Source organism: Malaclemys terrapin, chromosome 7 (genome assembly GCF_027887155.1).
Source record: "Malaclemys terrapin pileata isolate rMalTer1 chromosome 7, rMalTer1.hap1, whole genome shotgun sequence".
NCBI classification, from domain to species: Eukaryota; Metazoa; Chordata; order Testudines; family Emydidae; genus Malaclemys; species Malaclemys terrapin.
In genome coordinates this window covers 1,556,174-1,574,207 of record NC_071511.1, presented here as the reverse complement: position 1 = coordinate 1,574,207, position 18,034 = coordinate 1,556,174, and the positions used below count along the sequence as shown (strand labels likewise).

General features: G+C 45.6%; 1 protein-coding gene across 1 annotated transcript; it reads right to left on the bottom strand.

The window, feature by feature from the left end:
- Positions 1 to 522: 522 nt before the first annotated feature.
- SLC25A20 (solute carrier family 25 member 20) lies at positions 523 to 17,991 on the bottom strand. Its single transcript, XM_054036070.1, has 9 exons — positions 17,797 to 17,991; positions 15,032 to 15,124; positions 10,619 to 10,746; positions 8,549 to 8,639; positions 6,284 to 6,401; positions 4,877 to 4,949; positions 4,256 to 4,365; positions 2,370 to 2,494; positions 523 to 1,751 (listed from the first exon to the last, which is right to left on the bottom strand). Exons 1-9 carry the CDS (start codon positions 17,899 to 17,901, stop codon positions 1,689 to 1,691), a joined length of 906 nt encoding a protein of 301 aa, XP_053892045.1. The 5' UTR covers positions 17,902 to 17,991; the 3' UTR covers positions 523 to 1,688.
- Between the last annotated feature and the right edge of the window lie 43 nt (positions 17,992 to 18,034).

Here is an 18,034-nt window from a genome sequence, read left to right as displayed (position 1 = left end):
CTGAGCTGCAGGTGTTGTAGCAGGGGGCAGCCTGGCAGGGACAGCCTCATTAATGGAAAGCGTGCTAAATTAATTGTATGCCTTGGTGGACCTGGTTAGGGACAACTCCTCATTCCCCAGCCCTCACTTCCCTTGGTGCCTCCTGAGGAATCTAGGCAGGGATCTTCTCCCTAACCCAGTCCCCCCACCACACCTGTAACAGCTGCTTTGTTTGCGTCCCACCATGAGAAAACAGCCTTAAAAACCATTTTAACCTAGCAGTGGTGGCACCACAAACAAAAAAACCCCTCAGCGATTGCCCATTTCAGCCATTTGTCACACATTTCAGTGGCGCGTATCAGACAGCGGCAGGTCTAAAGGTTGAGAGGCATAGAATTACCACCACCAAAGACAGGTACCCATCCATACTTCAAGGTAGGCAGATCTCTGAACAAAGTGTAAGGGAATATTTGTATGCCCTTTGCATACGCTAATCATGCGCCAAAATGCCGAGTGCACAAAACCACAAGCAAACATTCTAGCTGAGCAGCGGCAAACTTTATTGAGTCCTGATAAAATAGGATCATTTAATCACAACTGGAACAGGTTACAGACTGTCTTGCCTGTCCCTTGCATCAATCGTGTCAATTCAAAATTGGTTATGTTTAACAGGATCTCTTAATGCTGATTTGAGGAGCCAGACGCTGTCTGTCCCCATTAAGTAAGCCATGGAAGGAATTCAGCACCAAAATAAGTTGAAGTCTTCTCCCACTTTGAAATCCTCTCAGTACTTCCTAGGTCACCATCTCCCAGAATGCATCATTCAGGGACATCAGATATAGCATAGATTGCAATGAGTCATATGGTATTTGTGAAGTTGTGTTCTGGATATAGTCAGTGAATCAGGAAATACCAAAGGGATTTCAGAGGGGGGAAAGAAAGGATTTTGAAGAGAGATGAGATCAGTTAGAACTTGTTTCTCTGCTGAATGCCCCCGCCAGCCGGGTTAGCAGTGCTTAGTCAAGGAAGTTGGGCATAATTCACTTTAACTCTTAGTTCCATCGTGCACCTTTCATCTGTTCAAGGTGGTCATCATACAAGGTCCTCCATAATGCTTTAGAATCCCTCCCTGCCCCCTCTCCCCAGAATTAGGATTTTTTTAAGCTATAATCTGTTCTGTTCCATATTGCCCCTCATTACATGCGCATAAAATAAAGGCACCATCAACATGCTAACAGCTGATGAGTATCTATAACTGATGGAAAATAGCGTCTCACCTCAACATTGGCAATAAAGTGTTAAGCTATATCCTGAGAATTAAGTGCACGCTGGCTGGTAATTACTATTTCGAAAGATTTTCAGCACTAACGGCTTCTTCAGTAAATAAAGAAAGAAATTAAGAGTCTCCCCTTCTTCCAGAGGAAGTACTTAGGGACTCTCACTGTAATAGCAATAAGTGTCTATTAGCAGCATCACTGCTATGGTGCATTTGGTTCAGAAGGTAAGCGTACTCGTACTTCCCGCTCCTCATGAAAACTCTACATCAGAGTTATGGCTCAAGGTTCAGAATGGCACCTGTTATACCATCCAGAGGATGTGAGTAAGGCAATGGGGATTAGAAAACTAATAATTCCTATGGTTTCTCAAGTCACCCTTTAATCCAGCACCAGGGTCTTTTTTTCCTGTCCCAGGAGGACATTTCCTAGTCTTCACAGACTTGGTGCAGCCCAGTTAAGGAACTTCATAGCAACTTCGAAACCAAGGAAACAGGCCTGGAACAGACACAGAACACAAGGATCAGATGAGCCTTAGGCACAACGCTGGAGTGTTTGGAAAAGGTCTTCTCAAAGCTGAGGGGTACAGCAGCATTATAAACCCCAAACATGGTGTGTTCCCCCCCTTTACATGACTTGTCATTACTTCCAGTCCAAGATATGACTGTGTCCCTCTATAGCAGAGGCAGAATTTCTGATCTTCAGTGTCATTTGTTAGATCCTTCCATTTAAAACAGGTGCAGATTCAATCTAGCCATTCAAAGTGCTGGCACTTGGGTTAGAACAAACTAACAGTTCTACACATCTGCTAACACCAAGAGGGGTTTAGTGCAAAGCCTGTGCCCCTATTTCTGTTAGCGCTATCCCTACAGCCTACTTTAGTTTCCCACCTACAGAGATTTGAGCCAGTCTTTTAAAAGCTTGGAAATAGATCCCCCAGACCATACACCCAGGGGTGTGCAGCACTAGTGAGAGAATACAACAGTCAAACAGTCTGGAATCAGAGTTAACTGCCTCCTTTACACCCACTAGGTATTTAGGATGCAAGTAGCCAGCTCCCTGCAGATATTTAGGATGCAAGTAGCCAGCTCCCTGCAGATATCATGGTTTACTTACTGCGTTAGCGGGAAAGGCCCTTATCATAACGGCTGTGAACCCTTTGTATAGGGATGAGACTCCTTCCTCTCTGATAAGCTCCCTCAGCACATCCCTAAAGCCATTAGGATACTTCCCTGGAGCAGCTGTTGACAGAAGCAGAACATGCCATCTATGGTTTGTGAATGCAGCCGGCTGAGACTAATTGTTGCACTGTGGCCTTCCACTGTAATTCATATGGATTATTTTCCAAGTAACAAATGATTTCAAAGACTATTTATTTACTTTTATTATATGGAGATAAATCTCTCTCATAGAACTGGAAGGGACCTTGAAAGGTCATCGAGTCCAGTCCCCTGCCTTCACTAGCAGGACCAAGTACCATCCCTGACAGATTTTTGCCCCAGATCCCTAAGTGGCCCCCTCAAGGATTGAACTCACAACCCTGGGTTTAGCAGGCCAATGCGCAAACCACTGAGCTAGCTCTCCCTCCCCCTTTTAGTCTAGTACGTCACTGACAACTCAAACAAAGACCCAGTGAGCAGGAGCCATATGCTCACCAGCACTGTAATGGTTTTAAATAATAATCGGGTCACCTGGGGGGAAAAAAAAAAAAAAAAAAAGAAAAAAAAAAGAGGAACTTAAGCTAAGGGTTAGAAAACTGGGAGCTTCAATCTGGCGTTATTACCGCTGGTCACGCGAACAGCATCGGCAGGTGGAGAGTCAGTGATGTATCAATCAATAAAGCGGGTTTGCAAGAAACAACGCTGGTCTGTTCTCAAGAAGAATATCCTCCTACATACTAGAGCGAGGAATGGCAGTGGCTTTCCAGTGACAACTACAGGCTCCATTTTAATGCTGATGTTACACAGATCTGACCAGGTGTTTGAGGAAAGTGATTTTATAGGAACAAATTACCTGGTCATGTGACATGCCACTGGAAAGTATTACCATTACGGGGCCCTTGACCAGCTACTCCAGACTAACCCTTCAGAGTCACAAACAACTTTTGGAAAGTGACTCAGTGGAGCAGGGGCTGCAATATTCTACTATATCCCATTCAGGTTTTGGTCCCTTGGTCTGGAGCATCACAGAAGCTAAATTACAAAGCAAACAAAACAAAAAACACACCACAAACAAAAGGGTTTTCCTGCATCAGCAACCACTGTTGGATCCACTGGGACAGAAGCTCTGCCTAGGTCCTTGATGCGTGACAGAGAAGATGCAGGGATCTCGTCAATGCAAGGCAGAGCCAGAGCCTGCTGCAGGGCTCTGGTGTACAGGAATATTCCTCTGGGAGGAATGCCGAAGGAATCAACCAGAATCCTAACGGCAGCCTTTGCTGGAGCCCAGCAACCCCAACTGTCTGTTCTCCCCAGGGACTGGGCTGTCCCTACGGCAATTCTATGGACTGTAGATATTTCCATGATGTTTGCAGATTTGCCAGTCAGGAAAAGCAATGGATTGTGAGAGAGAGGCATAACGATGGTGTTCCCTGCTCCACTGTGATTTTATTTTAGATATCACCTGTCTGAACCAATGCAAGTGTGCCCAGTCTTATCTGAAATGATTAAGCACTTTCAATGGGGGTATATTTGTAATAAATACCACCTAGCTCTTCTACAGCACCTTTCAGCACAGCTCTCAAAGAAATTTGCAAAGGACGTATCATTTTACAGATGGGGGCACAGATGAAGTAACTTGCTCAAGGTCACCCAGTAAACCTGTAGCAGAGCTGGAAACAGAACCCAGGTCTCCGGAGTCCCAGTCTAGTGCTGTAGGAGCTAGGCCACACTGCCTCCTTTCTAAAATTCTGCCCAGCCATAAGCTTCTCTATTGGATTGTCCACCCAGCCCACAGAAATGCTACATCTTGTGGAGCTCTTACACGGCTGACATCTGACTCACCAGTCTGGAAGCGGGATTTCAGCACATCTGGAGGGATGGCAACAGCCCAGTTGAAGATCCCTGCCATACCCCCGGCAAAGAGAATCCTAGGCACGCTGAGGTCACTGACACTGCAGAAATATTGAATTGGAAAGGGGTCTCTCTTTAAACGAATACATAAAGATCAGAAAGGTAGCTTGGCTGAGAGATAAGACATTACAATGGTACAGACCCGGCGTGAGAGCAGCCACTGTAGGAATTCAGAGTGAGAAACTTGTGGCCATAATGTGCTGTCTCTCCATGGGAAAGGCTCAACTCTTATTGCTCTCTCATACTTGCAGCATGACAAGGATGCCTGAAAGACCAGCTTTTAGCACACAGCAGGGACGCAGAACGGGTGCATCTCACACTGAATGCTTTTCTAATTGTGCCATTAAGAGGAGTGCTTCAAATACCATTCAACAATCAATCCAATCCCACAGTGAGATGAGTCATCTGGCTGGGAAAGCCACTGACAGCAAATGCCTCAGCAATCACAAAAGACACTACTCTGGTGATTTTGCTCTCATTTGCTTAGCAGGAGAAATGGACTGGAAGTGTCTGGAGAAAGTCAGCATTGCCCTGACTTAGGATTTAACTAACCTCTTCCCCTCAGGGGTCAGAATGTTTTTCAGCCATTCATACGTCATGAAGTACATTCCACTGGCTGGAACATCTAGTTGGGAGAACAATAAAGAGACTAATGACACCTGATCGCCTCCGCATGCAGGGGGAAAAGAGAGAGGAAAGGAAGTATTCACCCCTAAGGGGAAGCTCTGGGCTCACATCAGCTGCCAACCTTAAGGACTGTTCTGCACCAGCCTCAGCAATGCCATCAAGTACCACTAAGTTCCCTTTCTGAGCCTGTGCAAACTGCTGTCTGTCTGGATGGAGCAGCAAGAACATTTTCAGAAAGAGCAGGGGCATGGCTGCAGAAACACCTATTCCTGAACCTCTGAGTCACCAGCCCTTCCAGTCACATTGTTACCCTGACTACGAGACAGGTCTAAGCTCCCCAAACTGGAGACTGGGCAGATTAAGCCAGTCTCAGTAGCTTTGTAACGGGTTCACAGCCGTTTGTTCCAACCAAACTTTCTGCTTTTTTATATTGTCATGCAGCCAATGCTCAAGCCCATGGCGAGGATCAGACAACCAGTTCTGCCAGGCATGTTGTCCATGCTGCTCTAGCTGTTACAATCCTATGAGAGTCATGGGACAGATCGTTTCCTGGGCTGGTGGAAACGCAAAATGCCTACAGTTTCTCTATTTAAGGATGCTCAGGTGAAATCACTGCCCCCAGACGGGGCATATTTTAACCTCATTCAGGGGAGAAAGCATCAAACATATTTCTAACCTGACCCATGGGGCTTTAATTTGTTCATTATAGGTGCCTTTAAATAAAAATTTTTGTTTTTTATAAAAAGGAGAGGGAAAGGAACATGAGGGACACACAAAGTATTTTTCCTCCACACCAAAAATGAGTGAACAAATAAATAACACTTTCAAGTTGGGATAAAGAGTAATTCATTGCATCTTTCAATAACCAATCCTATTGACCATCTCAGACTGGGAGTCTCATGTACAAACCCCATCCCAAAGTTAAGAAAATGCTAGCTTCCTCTTTTTTCTTCTCTGTCTCTCTGCTTCTTTCCCCAGACCCATCATCCCTCGCCCATCCTGGAAGTCTATCATAGCCTTCTGCGTCTTGGCTTTGATTGGTCTTTACCTCTCAAATCCCTTTGTGTCCATTTCTAGCCCTCCTCCCCTCATTCCCTTTTGTACTCCCTCTAGTCCTCCTTCCTCTCCCCACCCCCACCAACCCTGCGACACATCCTAGTCGCAATTCTCAATCCCCATGAGACACAGGGGTAGCTGTGAAAACTGCAGCGCATAAAACTGATGCACAACATCTCTCAATGGCCCAGGGTGAGATTTACGATGTTGGGTCAGTTTTGTTCTGATGCTTCTCTTCCTGCAGGGGTACTATTAGAATATATTTACTCCAATTACCTCTCATGAGGGTGAGCACGGTTCCTTTGTATATGCCTCGAATTCCAGCCTCACGGTACAGCTGTTTCGCACAGTCCATTGGGCCACCGTATTTAATTTCACCTGAAGCAGCCTGGATCTGGAGAATTAAAGCAATTGTTTACCAGGCATAACCCAAATAGTCATTTGGAACGCTTGTGCTTTCTAAAGCTACACTGTCAAGTGGAAGTTACCAGCTCAGCCCTTTTTCATGTGAGCAGAAGCCCCCCAAGGAACGTATGCCACTGGGCTCCTGCTGATATATAGACAGACTGGTACAATGCATGTGAAGTCACCATATTCCCAGCCCGCTTTTTCTCCCTTTTCTCCCTGTAGTCTTTCCTCAACTGGCAGACACCCCTGTGATGTCGGCCAGGGGTTCTCGCAACGAACATTTTGGTGGCCTCAGAGAGTGTGGCCACATACTCTTGCTGGTGGCCGCTCTGACAATTTTTCCTAAAATACTTAATTAAATTTAGAAAAAACAAATAAATATGCACATACACAGCTTCAATCAGAGTAATTTATTTATGTAGGGTTTTTTGCAGACCTAATAATAAAAATAATGTATAGTTGTATGTATTCCTTATTGGATCTAAAGATAATAGCAAAGTACATTATTTGTGTTTCACGTAATTGTCTTTTGTTCTTGGTTGGGGGTTTGTTTTTTTGGGGGGGCATTTTTAATGACTTGCTAGCTAGTAAATTTGCTTCTGTGAAAAGTGATATTTGTATGTTTGTTAATATCACTTGTTAATATCACTTTTCATAGCAGCAGACTTGATAGCTAGAAGAAAGTGAAAAGTGATATTAACAAACATACAGATACCACTTTTCACAACAGACTTACTCAGCCCTGGTAAGCCGAGGACAAATTAAGTCTTGGATAGGGCAGTGAGTAGGCAGGCAGCGGGGGGGCCAGGGGCAGCACCAGGGGCGATTGGGCGGTGAGCCCGGGGCTGGGGCTGGAGCCCAAAGCCGTTGGATGGAGCCTGCTGCTGTGTGGCCGGAGGACAGAGCCCACCACCCCAGAGCTGAACCCCACTGTCCCTGGCCAGGTGGGGAACTCACACTGGCTGCCTGCTCCTCTGGCGTTTGTGGCTCTGCCGCTCCCCCTCCAATCACTGCCCAGGAGGCTGTGGCCGCAAGAAAAACCTCTGGTGGCTGCATCTGAGAAACGCTGAGAGGCCAATGCAACTCCAGTGGGCAGCGGAGCTTGGGCTTCAGCCCCGGGCCCCAGCAAGTCTAAGCCAGTCCTGGCGACCCCATTCAAAGGAGGTCGCAACCCACTTTGGGGACCTGACCCACAGTTTGAGAACCTAATAAACACTCCCCTTCATGTTCAGCCACTGCATAGTTTACACTTACTAAAATTTCTCTCCTACCCAGACTGAAAAGGATCTGCTTCCATAGGTGTTTACTGAACCACGCACTGGCTGGATCGTGCCAAAGTAAGAGTCGATGCTTACCTCGTTTTCACCCGTTTAAGTCTGAAATAACTCAGCTGAAATCAGTCAAGTTACTCCAGATTTACACTGATTAGAATAGGACTCCAAGGAAATTTCATAGAACTCAGACAATTTTTTTTGAATAAAAGATGTCCTGTGATAATGCTTTGCATGTTGGAATCAATATCTAACATCCATTACAGCCGTCAGAGTGAGAGAGGGTAGAGATCAGAAGGTCTGGCACAGACAATATTTTCATTTGTTCAAATTCACATTTCCCACCGGGGTTTCAAAAGACCAAGGACTGTGACAGGTTTAAAGTTTATGGTCACTAGACTAGTTTTATAATAGCTTGTTTTATATATTTTTGAAATAGGTCCTTCTGTTACATACAAGGATTCCAGGGAACTAGGGGCAAAATCTTTATCATGCAAGAGTTTCACGAACCCGATAGTTACTATAAAGGCTTTGTTTTACACGAGAAGCTGAGAGACTCTCCGGATTTCAGAAGTGCCCAAGTGGTCAGCTGGTATCCTCGGGCGATGATGCGTATCTGCTGAATGGTGTGTATAGGAGTGCATGTTGTATTTACCAAACGGAAGCTGTATAATGCTTCTCCAGGACAGAGTCGCATCAAGTTATGCCTCAGCCCTGCTGAAAGGGGCACTTTCTAAATTCAATACAGAGTAAATATGCTAATTAGAGGAATTCTATCTCCCTAGCAAGGGCTTTTTAACTCAGACGACACACCTGAAATTAAAGGGTGGGAATTTCTCCCCCTCCACACACAAAGTCTTACCTGTAAAAGGCACTTGATTCTCTCTCCTGGAGCCATGATTGCTGTTGTGAACACTCCAGATAACATGCCAGCAGCAAACAGCTGGGGATATCTGTGCAGAGAACACAGGAAAATAAAGATCCCAAGATAAATAATCCAATAAACATGACATTTAATCTAGTCAGTGTGAAAGGACTTAATGCAACATTACAGTTCAACATAAAAGAGTTTGGAAATCCAAAGCTATGGTTCCCTCAGCAAATATACTTCTGCTCGTGTGCATTCATAGTATTTTGTATTACTCAATGTGCTTACGTTTCATGCTACAATATACAGAGTGTGACCAAGTCATTTGGTGGGCCCGAGCTGTGTGCCCCCCCTTTTTGGGGGGCAGGGGGGGAGAAAAGAGCTCTGGCTGTCAGCCCTGCGTGGCTGGGGCTTGTACAGAAGGGCCATGCACAGCTGGGAGAAGGGGGGGGATGGGATAAAGGCAACAGGTAAAGCCCCGTCACCCAGGGGCTGACAGTCAGAGCCCTGCCGCCCAGGCTCCCCCCCATCCCTCACCAGGGGGCAGTGGTGGGGCTCTAGTTGTCAGCTTCAGGGTGGCAGCAGCAGCACAGAAGGGTGGCAATAGAGTGGTAAGTCTGCTGTGAAAAGTGATCTTGACAAATATCCACCCACATTGCCACCCTTACTTCTGTGCTGCTGCTGGCAGGGCGCTGGTGCATGAATGGGGGGGGAGGGGGGGAGCAGGAGGACCATAGGCAATTACTGACCCAAAGAAGGGGAACACAAATAAGTTCTGCTCTAGAACCGTAAGTCTTAAGGCCCAATTCAGTAAAGCACTGAACAATTGAGTTCAATGGGAATCCAAGTGTATGAAACAAGCTTTAAATTTCTTGATTTATAAGAAAACTTGAGAGAACCATGATGGATTTGGAACAGTTGAGTGAGCAAAGCTCTTGAACAAATGTATACACAAGTATATTAGATGTGCATCTGGAGTGCCATTTCTGTTAGAAACCCCAGCAAGTGGATGAGTAGTACAGGATTTTCAAACCCCCTTTGTTCTTCCTAAGCCAGATTTCTTCAGATGTGTCACACACTGGTCCTTTCTAGAGACTAAGGCTATGGCAAGTTGAACATTTCAAAAATAAACCAATTTTTTTAATTAAAAAACTTCTCATTCACAAATAAAATGTTATGCATCTGTGACAGGTTATCAGCCATCCACAGAATTCCAACGGGGGGCCAACAAAGGAGCAGGGGAAATGTTGTTCCAAAACGTCATGAGGCTGACCATAGCAATACCTCTTCAGCCATAACTACGGCTACATTGGGGGAGGGGAGGGGGTGTGTGTGTGTCTCTCTCTCTCTCTCTCTAAGACACGCAACTTATGTCGGCGTATCTTAGGTCAATTTACCTGGCCGTGAGGATGGTGGCGAGTCAACCACTGCTGCTCCCCCGTCGACTCCGCTGCCGCCTCTCGCTGCGGTGCAGTTCCGGAGTCGACGGCAGAGCGATCGGGGATCGATTGATCGCATCTACGCGATCAATCGATCCCTGATCGGTGGGTAGTGATCGATCTATCTGGCAAGTAGTGTAGACGTGCCCTAAGAGAAACACTCCTGCAATTAATAACCTAACCTACAGAGTGGCTGCAGTGAGAGTCCCACTTACCACTAGCAAGAAGGAAAGGTCATGTCTTGTGACCACCTGGTCTGTCAGATGGCTATACTGGAATATACATGTAATCTTTCCACTCAGTTTCCCTTAACAGCAAGGCTGTTCTAAGTCATTATCATTATGTAACACATACGGTATTCAGCTACAACGGAGTTCTTTAATGACGGTCTTTCTGCACAGGGAGGGAATTGTACAGTACTTGCCCACCTGCTGTCTGTTTTTAGCCTGTGCTATCAGTCCCACGCTTTTAGGAGTATTACCACCACCAGTGTTTTGGGTTTTTTAAGGATATTTCTAATCCAGAGAGGAGACACATTTACACCACAACCGAACGTGTAATTCAACACAGCAGGCTGGGAGCCGTAGAAAAGGGATCCCAAGCGTCTGAACAACCCAGAACTTACGTCAGAATGTCATCAGGATTCCTCTGCTGGAGTTTTTTCCCCAAACCAAATCCAAAGAAGCACACAGCAAACATGGGAGTCACTCCAATAATCGGAGCTGCCATTCCTTTATACAAGCCTCGGACTCCCTGCAAGACACAGCGGATTATTTAGGTTTCATGCAGCATTCTTTAGGGCGATAAATATTTCACCACATCAAGAAGCAAATAAAGTTACTATACAAGATGATCACAGCAAAGGCGGCCAGCTGCATGAATGAAAGGGATTTGCCGTGATACAGTTTTAAAACACAGCCCAGAGGGCCTGTGGGGAAGTCATGCCAGGACTTGCTAGCCCGGGGGGGGGGAGGGGGGAATTTGGGGAGGAGACTCCAAAAACATACCTACCAAGATGGCACTAGGCTAAGCCATAGATTTTCTTACTCTCCAAATAACTGCCATCCTGCCTCCATTGCTTCTTCATGTTTTTCACCAGCACTAGTTCAGCTCTCTGCCACCCCAACTCTAAAGTAGCTAGTGACCCCCTTAAACACAGTCCTGTTCGAAACCCGCATGGCTCAGTACATGTCTCTCATATACAGGTACAGAGACACACACGTACTGTATTACAGTCTTCAAAAGGCAACATTTCAGTATAACCCTGACACTCAGCATGTCTACAGTGTGCCAGACTCCTCCCTGGTGATAGGCAACAAGCGACGAAGGGGGGGAAAAAAGGTAAATAAAAGAAAACCCCGATTTAGCTGTCACCGGAGAGGAAGAGACAGAGTGAAGGACCTGCCGCCGAAGACTAAAGCGGAGTGCTTGAGTTGCCACCGAAGTGCTGCCGAATACCCCGACGGAGTGCCACCCCTTTCTGTTGGCCACCCTAGGCACCTGCTTCCTTCGCTGGTGCCTGGAGAGAGGTGTGTGTGTGTGTGACGCACATTTCCTCTCTAAGTACGCTGACCCCACGCTAAGTACATTGCCTTTCTAAGTAGATCAGTAAGTTGAGATGACAGCTGTTGCCAGCAAGCTCCCTCCGTCCTGAGCTCTGTCGTGTCAGTGGAGATGGGGTACAGGAGTGGGGGAGGGGGACACCCTGACATTAGCACCCCTTTTTTCCTTCCTCCCCCCGGGAAGAAATGCAGGCCAAATAGGGGAAAACAGGTTAGAGAATAGTTAGGTAAGTTCCATGTATTCATGCTGGCAGGGCCTCATGTAATCCATTCTTGGGTACTTAAGGAACTAGCTAAAGCAATGTCGGAACCATTAGGAATTATCTTCGAGAACTCATGCAGGACTGGTGAAGGGCAAACATAGCACCTATCTTCAACAAGTGGAACAAAGAGGACCTGGGCCATTATAGGCTAGTTAGCCAAACTTGGACACCTAGAAAAATACTGGAGCAAAATTATTAAACAATGTATATGCCCCTAGAGAATAATAGGGTTACAAGATGACCTCGCATGGATCTGTCAAGAACCAAATCATGCCATACCAACTTAAATTTTCTTCTGACAGGGTTACTGGCTTAGCAAATAGGAGGGAAACTGTAGATATGATGTATCTTGAGTTTAATAAGGCTTTTGACACAGTCCCACATGACAGTCTCATACACAAACTAGAGAAGTTTGATTTAGATAAAATTACTATAAAGTGGCAGAGACAGTAGCTATATCAAGGGTTCGCTGTCGTACTGGGATGACATATCTATTGGGGTCCCACAGGGATCAATCCCGAGTTCGGTGCTATTCGATATTTTCATGAATGACTTGGATAATGGAGCGGAAAGTGTGCTTATAAGATTTACAGAAGACATCAAATAACATTTTATAAAGAGAAGTGCAAGGTAGTACATTTAAGAAGGAAAAATCAAATGCACAGCTACAAAATGGGGAGTAAGTGGCTAGAGGGTAGTGCTGCTGAAAAGGATCTGGGGTTATAATGGATCACAAATTAAATACCAGACAATGTGATGCCATTACAAAAAAGGCTGATACTCCTGTTAACACACTGGGGTGTGTCGTATGCAAGATGCTCAGCACCAGTGAGACCTCAGCTCTCTGGAGCTGTATCCAGTTCTGGGCACCACAGTTTAAGAAAAATATAAACAAATTGGAGAGTCCAGCGGAGAGCAAAAAACCATATTAAAGGGTTTAGGAAACCTGACCTAGGAGGAAAGATGAAAAAAATGGGCATGCCTAGCCTTGACAGAGGATGGACCTGATAACAGTCATTAACATAAGACTGTTATAAAGAGGAGAGTGATCAGTTGTTCTCCATGTCTACTGAAGATAGGACAAGTAGTAATGGGCTTAATCTGCAGCAAGGGATGTGATGTTGCACCCAATATTGCTTTATAGAAATATGCTTATGAATGTAAATATAACATAACTGGAATATGTTTTATGCTAGATAGGCCATGTAACATATCTTTGCAAAGGTTATGTTCTATTGCATGTATTCATCCTATTTGTAGGCAGGTATCATTTTTATATCTGAAGTTATGAGCGTTGGCTCTATGCTTGTATTTAAAGTGTTTGCTGTAGAAAGCACATAAGACAGATTTGGTCAACATAGTGTGAAGGGATTATTCAAGTAAATGGAAGTACTTGGCGAACAATGAACCTTGATAGACGCCAATCCACATCCGAGCTTTCCTGGGAACGTCCCTGTAGAGAACTAAGTCATGCATGGACAGGTGACTCGCCCATGTGACTCTAAGACCATCTTGTAGCTGGGATTCTACACAGAGGGAGGGAGGAGTTTCCACCCACAAGAGAGAAACTATAAAAAGTCCTGGGAGACCCTTCCATTTTGTCTTCAGCTGGCTCAAGAGGTAGCCTCTCCACCCCCAAAGGATACCTGATAGAAACTGGAACAAAGGACAGTAACTACAGAGGTCTGGGCCCAGACTAGAAGGAGGCTAGTCTGTAAAAGAAGCTTACTGGACCATCTCTGAGGGTGAGATTTCATCTGTAATCACTTTCTTACTGTATTAGGCTTAGACTTGCCTGCTTTATTTTATTTTGCTTGGTAATCACTTTGTTCTGTCTGTTATTACTTGGAACCACTGAAATCCTACTTTTTGTATTTAATAAAATCACTTTCACTTATTAATTAATCCAGAATAAGTATTAATACCGGGGGGGGGGGGGGGGGGCAAATAGATGTGCACCTCTATCAGTGTTCTAGTGGGCAAACAATTTATGCGTTTACCATGTATAAGCTTTATACAGGGTAAGATGGATTTATTTGGGGTTTGGACCCCATTGGGAGATGGGTATCGGAGGCTGGAGACAGGAGCACTTCTTAAGCTGTTTTCAGTTGAGCCTGCAGCTGGTGGGGGACGTGGCTCAGGCCTGGGGCTGTGTTTGTAGCAGGCTAGCATGTCTGGCTCAACCAGGCAGGATTCTGAAGTCCCAAGCTGCCTCAGAGGTAGTCTCAGCACATCAGGTTGCAGTTCCCAAGGGTGTTTCTGTGATCCAACCCGTCACAGGGAGATTTAAGTTAAATACACCTCTACCTCGATATAACACTACCTGATATAACACAAATTTGGATATAACACGGTAAAGCAGTGCTCCGGGGCGGGGGGGAAGGGGCTGCGCACTCCGGTGGATCAAAGCAAGTTCAATATAACGCGGTTTCACCTATAAACAGTAAGATTTTTTGGCTCCCGAGGACAGCGTTATATCGAGGTAGAGGTGTATTAGGAGAAAAGTTTCCTAACTATAAAGGTAGTTAAGCTGTGGAATAGACTTCCGCGGGAGGCTGCGGAATCCCTGTCATTGCAGGTTTTTAGAACAGACTGGACAAACATCAGTCAGGGGCCATCTAGGTTTACTTGGTCCTGATTCAGTGCAGGGGGCTGGACTAGGGTGACCTATTGAGGTCCCTTCCAGCCCTACATTTCTGTGATTCTACAATGGTGCCTTCCGGCCTTAAAAATCTATGATTCTCAACTAGCACTTCCTCTTTTGCTTCGTCACAGAGGAGATTATGGGTTCTAGAAGAAATTAGAGACATTGCTTGTGTCAACAATAGTCAGTCTCTATTTTAGGATTTCCAGAGAGCTCTCCATAGCACAGGCATTAAAAATCACCACCTACAATAATACAGCCAGCAAACAACTTGCCAATGTTCATTACAGCCTTTAACTTTAGGTATTAACATTAACGACATTGCTGACTTAAAAATAAAAATAATATTTATTTATTTATCACACATTCCAAAAAGATTATTTTCTCCCTCTACCAGTTCTTCTGTCAGATTTTGCAATCTGATGAAAATTTTGAATTAGAACCATTTGAATTGATAGCCTGATTTTATATAGTCTCAAGGGGACCAGATTCCCACAAAATTCCACTCCAATGATGTACATGAGCAACTGACATTTTTGGCAGGCATAGCAAGTGCCAGTATACAGTACCTCTCGAACGAGCGTCTGTCTGAAACAGTCGAAGGTCCCAGAATAGAGTGGAGGCTGCCCAGCCTGAGGTTTTGGTTGGGTCTGTAGTCTCACCTGTAAAACAAGAAAAAAATCTTTTTTTTCCCCCCTTTTAAAAGGTACATGACTTTTTTAGGATTAGTTCCAGAGAGCCATATTAAAGTCATAGGTTTTATAACCAGACATTGTAATATTTGTACAAGGGTTAAAAGTCAGTATTTTAGCTTGTGCAAATATCTAAAAAAGAACACAAATACCTTAAGTTATTTCAATAGTGTTATAAATATTACACTTAATTTAAATTCAAGTTAATACTCTCTACACAGCAGAGTGGCTGCTTTAAGCACTTCTGAGATCCAGCGCCATTTCTACTGCTCTCTTTCCCCATCTGCTAAACTCCGTATGCAGGTACGGTCACCAATGAAACTTGGTTTTATTTATCTTCAAATTAAAGAATATAATTAAAAGGAAAGGAAGTGTCTCATCTCCAGTTTCATCAATCCGTAGATCAATAATCCAGAACAAATACTTGTTAAATTCCAAAAAGCTTCCCACTCATATCACGATGGGCCATCATGCTCTGGAAGTTGTATTCGCCACAGGTCTGATGTCTATATTAAAGAGGAGACCCGATGCAATCAGTTATATCCCTTTAGCTCATGGCAGGTCACCAAAGCAGCCTTCTGTTGGGCAGCCTTTGGACAGCTTTGCTGTTTCATGGTCTTCAGTTACTTCTTTATCTACCTTTCCCCCTCTCAAGCTCTAGGCTCCTTTGCCATAACAGAGTTTAAACACATGTAACAATTAGTTATTGGGGCTCAAGGTCACAAATTTCCCTTAATTTATAACTTTCTGATGCTTTTTGGAACAAGAGTTTTGATTTCCAGTCATCACTCATTTTTCTAGATGCTAACTGGACTTTTCTGAGTGTCTTAAGATGAACGCGCTGGGTAGATGAAGACAAGCAAAACACAGATTGGAACAAATACATTGTTAAAACAGATAGATGCTACCATTTTGAGAGTAACGATGAGCCAATGGTTAGGGGACTAGCCTGAGACTTAGGAGACCCAAGTTCAATTCTCAGCTCTACCACAAACTTCCTTTGTGATTTTGGGCAAGTCATTTAGTTTCTCTGTGCCTCAGTTCTCCACATGTAAAACAGGGATAATGGCACTTCCCTACCCCGCAGGGGTGTTGTGAGGATAACTACGTTAACGTTCCTGAGGTGCTCACTTACTATGGTAATGGGAGCCATCTGAGTACCTGAAATAGACAGATTCTTAGAAACAGAGTGGTACGAAGAACACTCCTCCACACACACACACACACACACACACACACACACAGCCCCCATAAGCTAACATAATGAAACTGTTCACACTCAGATAGAAGTGAGCTTAGGGACATTTTTATTTCAATTAATGGCAGAAGGAAGGCCAAGGGAGTTCCAGCTACCACAGGCTGAGAGTGGAAATGCTCCAAAGAGAATCATCGGTATGAGTTTAGACCAAAGTGGAGTTGCCTTCATATGCTAGTGTAGTAATTTCTCTTAAAAAAAAAAAAAAAAAAAAAAAAAAAGAGAAAGTCACTTGTATATACTATCAAAGTGACAGAACAAAGAGTACCAGATATCCCATTCATGTCTCTCCTTTAAAATAAAGTGATAATGATCAGCCTGTGAAATTCTAACAAAACAGGATCATTGATATCATGAGATAATGGTGAGTGGCACATCAATGCTGCCTCTGTGTGGTAGGAAGCAGACACCTTAAATTGACCGAGTTAACTGGTGAAACCAAGGGCTTCTGAAAAACAGCACGACTTCACATGTTTGCACAGATCACGTATCATTCTAGAGGACACAGGCATTATAAACACTGCCACAGTTGCCAGAAACTAGATGCAAATATTGCTTCCAAGATAAGAGGACACGCCCTGTAATAATACTGTGTGTGTAGGATACATCACAGGTCAATCAACACAGAGCTTTCAGGTCAGTCCCATTTTCATACAATAAGAAGGGTGGGGGGGGGGGGGGGAGGAGAAGGGCGATACTCAGTATCCATGTCCAGATACAATTCTGCCAGAGTCTCTGCACACCCCTCATGGCTAGATGTTCTCAAAACTGTTGCCTGGTCTTGTGAATCTAGTGTCAGTTTTACTGAATGTGCACAGTGACTTTTGGCATCTTTACCAGCTCTCTTTCAGATGCTACTAGATTCCACTGCCCAGAGGGGGACCCTGCAGGCTGGTCAGGAGGTTTTATGCCAAAACTAGAAGTTACCATGACTCCCTAAACAGGCAACGTGAGGAGAGAATATATTTTATTGGGCCAACGTCTGTTGATGAAGGAGACAAGCTTTTGGAGGTTACACCCCCCCCCACAGCTGTACTCCTCCTCCTCTCTTCCCCCCACCCACGCGGTTAGTACTCCTCCCCTTCCCCCCGCGCGGTGCAGGCCGGGAGCTGTAGTACCTCTACCCACCCCCCCGCGAGCGGTGCAGGCCGGGAGCCGTAGTACCTCTACCCACCCCCCCCCGCGCGGTGCAGGCCGGGAGTTGTAGTACCTCTGCCCACCCCCCCCCCGCGCGGTGCAGGCCGGGAGCCGTAGTACCTCTACCCACCCCCCCCCGCGCGGTGCAGGCCGGGAGTTGTAGTACCTCTGCCCACCCCCCCCCCCGCGCGGTGCAGGCCGGGAGTTGTAGTACTCCCCCCCCCGGCGGCCCCTGGCTCCCCAGGCTCACCTTGATGGTGTCCAGCGGGTGCCCCACGAACACCAGGCAGACGCCCCCGAAGCCGCCGGCGAAGAAGTTCTTCACGGGGCTGATGGGCTGCGGCTGCTTCGCCATGGCCGCGGCGGGAGCGGAGCCCTGCGCAGAACCCCAAGGCGCCCAGCAGCGGAGCTCTCGCGCTGACCTTTACCCCAGTCCCGCGCCGCAAGGCATGGCGGGACACGGGGGGCGGGGCATGCTGGGACACTGG

What these genes read in the sequence shown, in the direction of transcription:
- SLC25A20 (XM_054036070.1), bottom strand. Translation starts at nt 17,901, where the DNA reads ATGGCGAAGCAGCCGCAGCCCATCAGCCCCGTGAAGAACTTCTTCGCC. An exon ending in ACCCGCTGGACACCATCAAG is followed by an intron (nt 15,125 to 17,796) that starts GTGAGCCTGGGG and finishes CTTGTTTTACAG; the next exon opens with GTGAGACTACAGACCCAACC. An exon ending in CGTGCTCACCCTCATGAGAG is followed by an intron (nt 4,950 to 6,283) that starts GTAATTGGAGTA and finishes TCTCCCAACTAG; the next exon opens with ATGTTCCAGCCAGTGGAATG.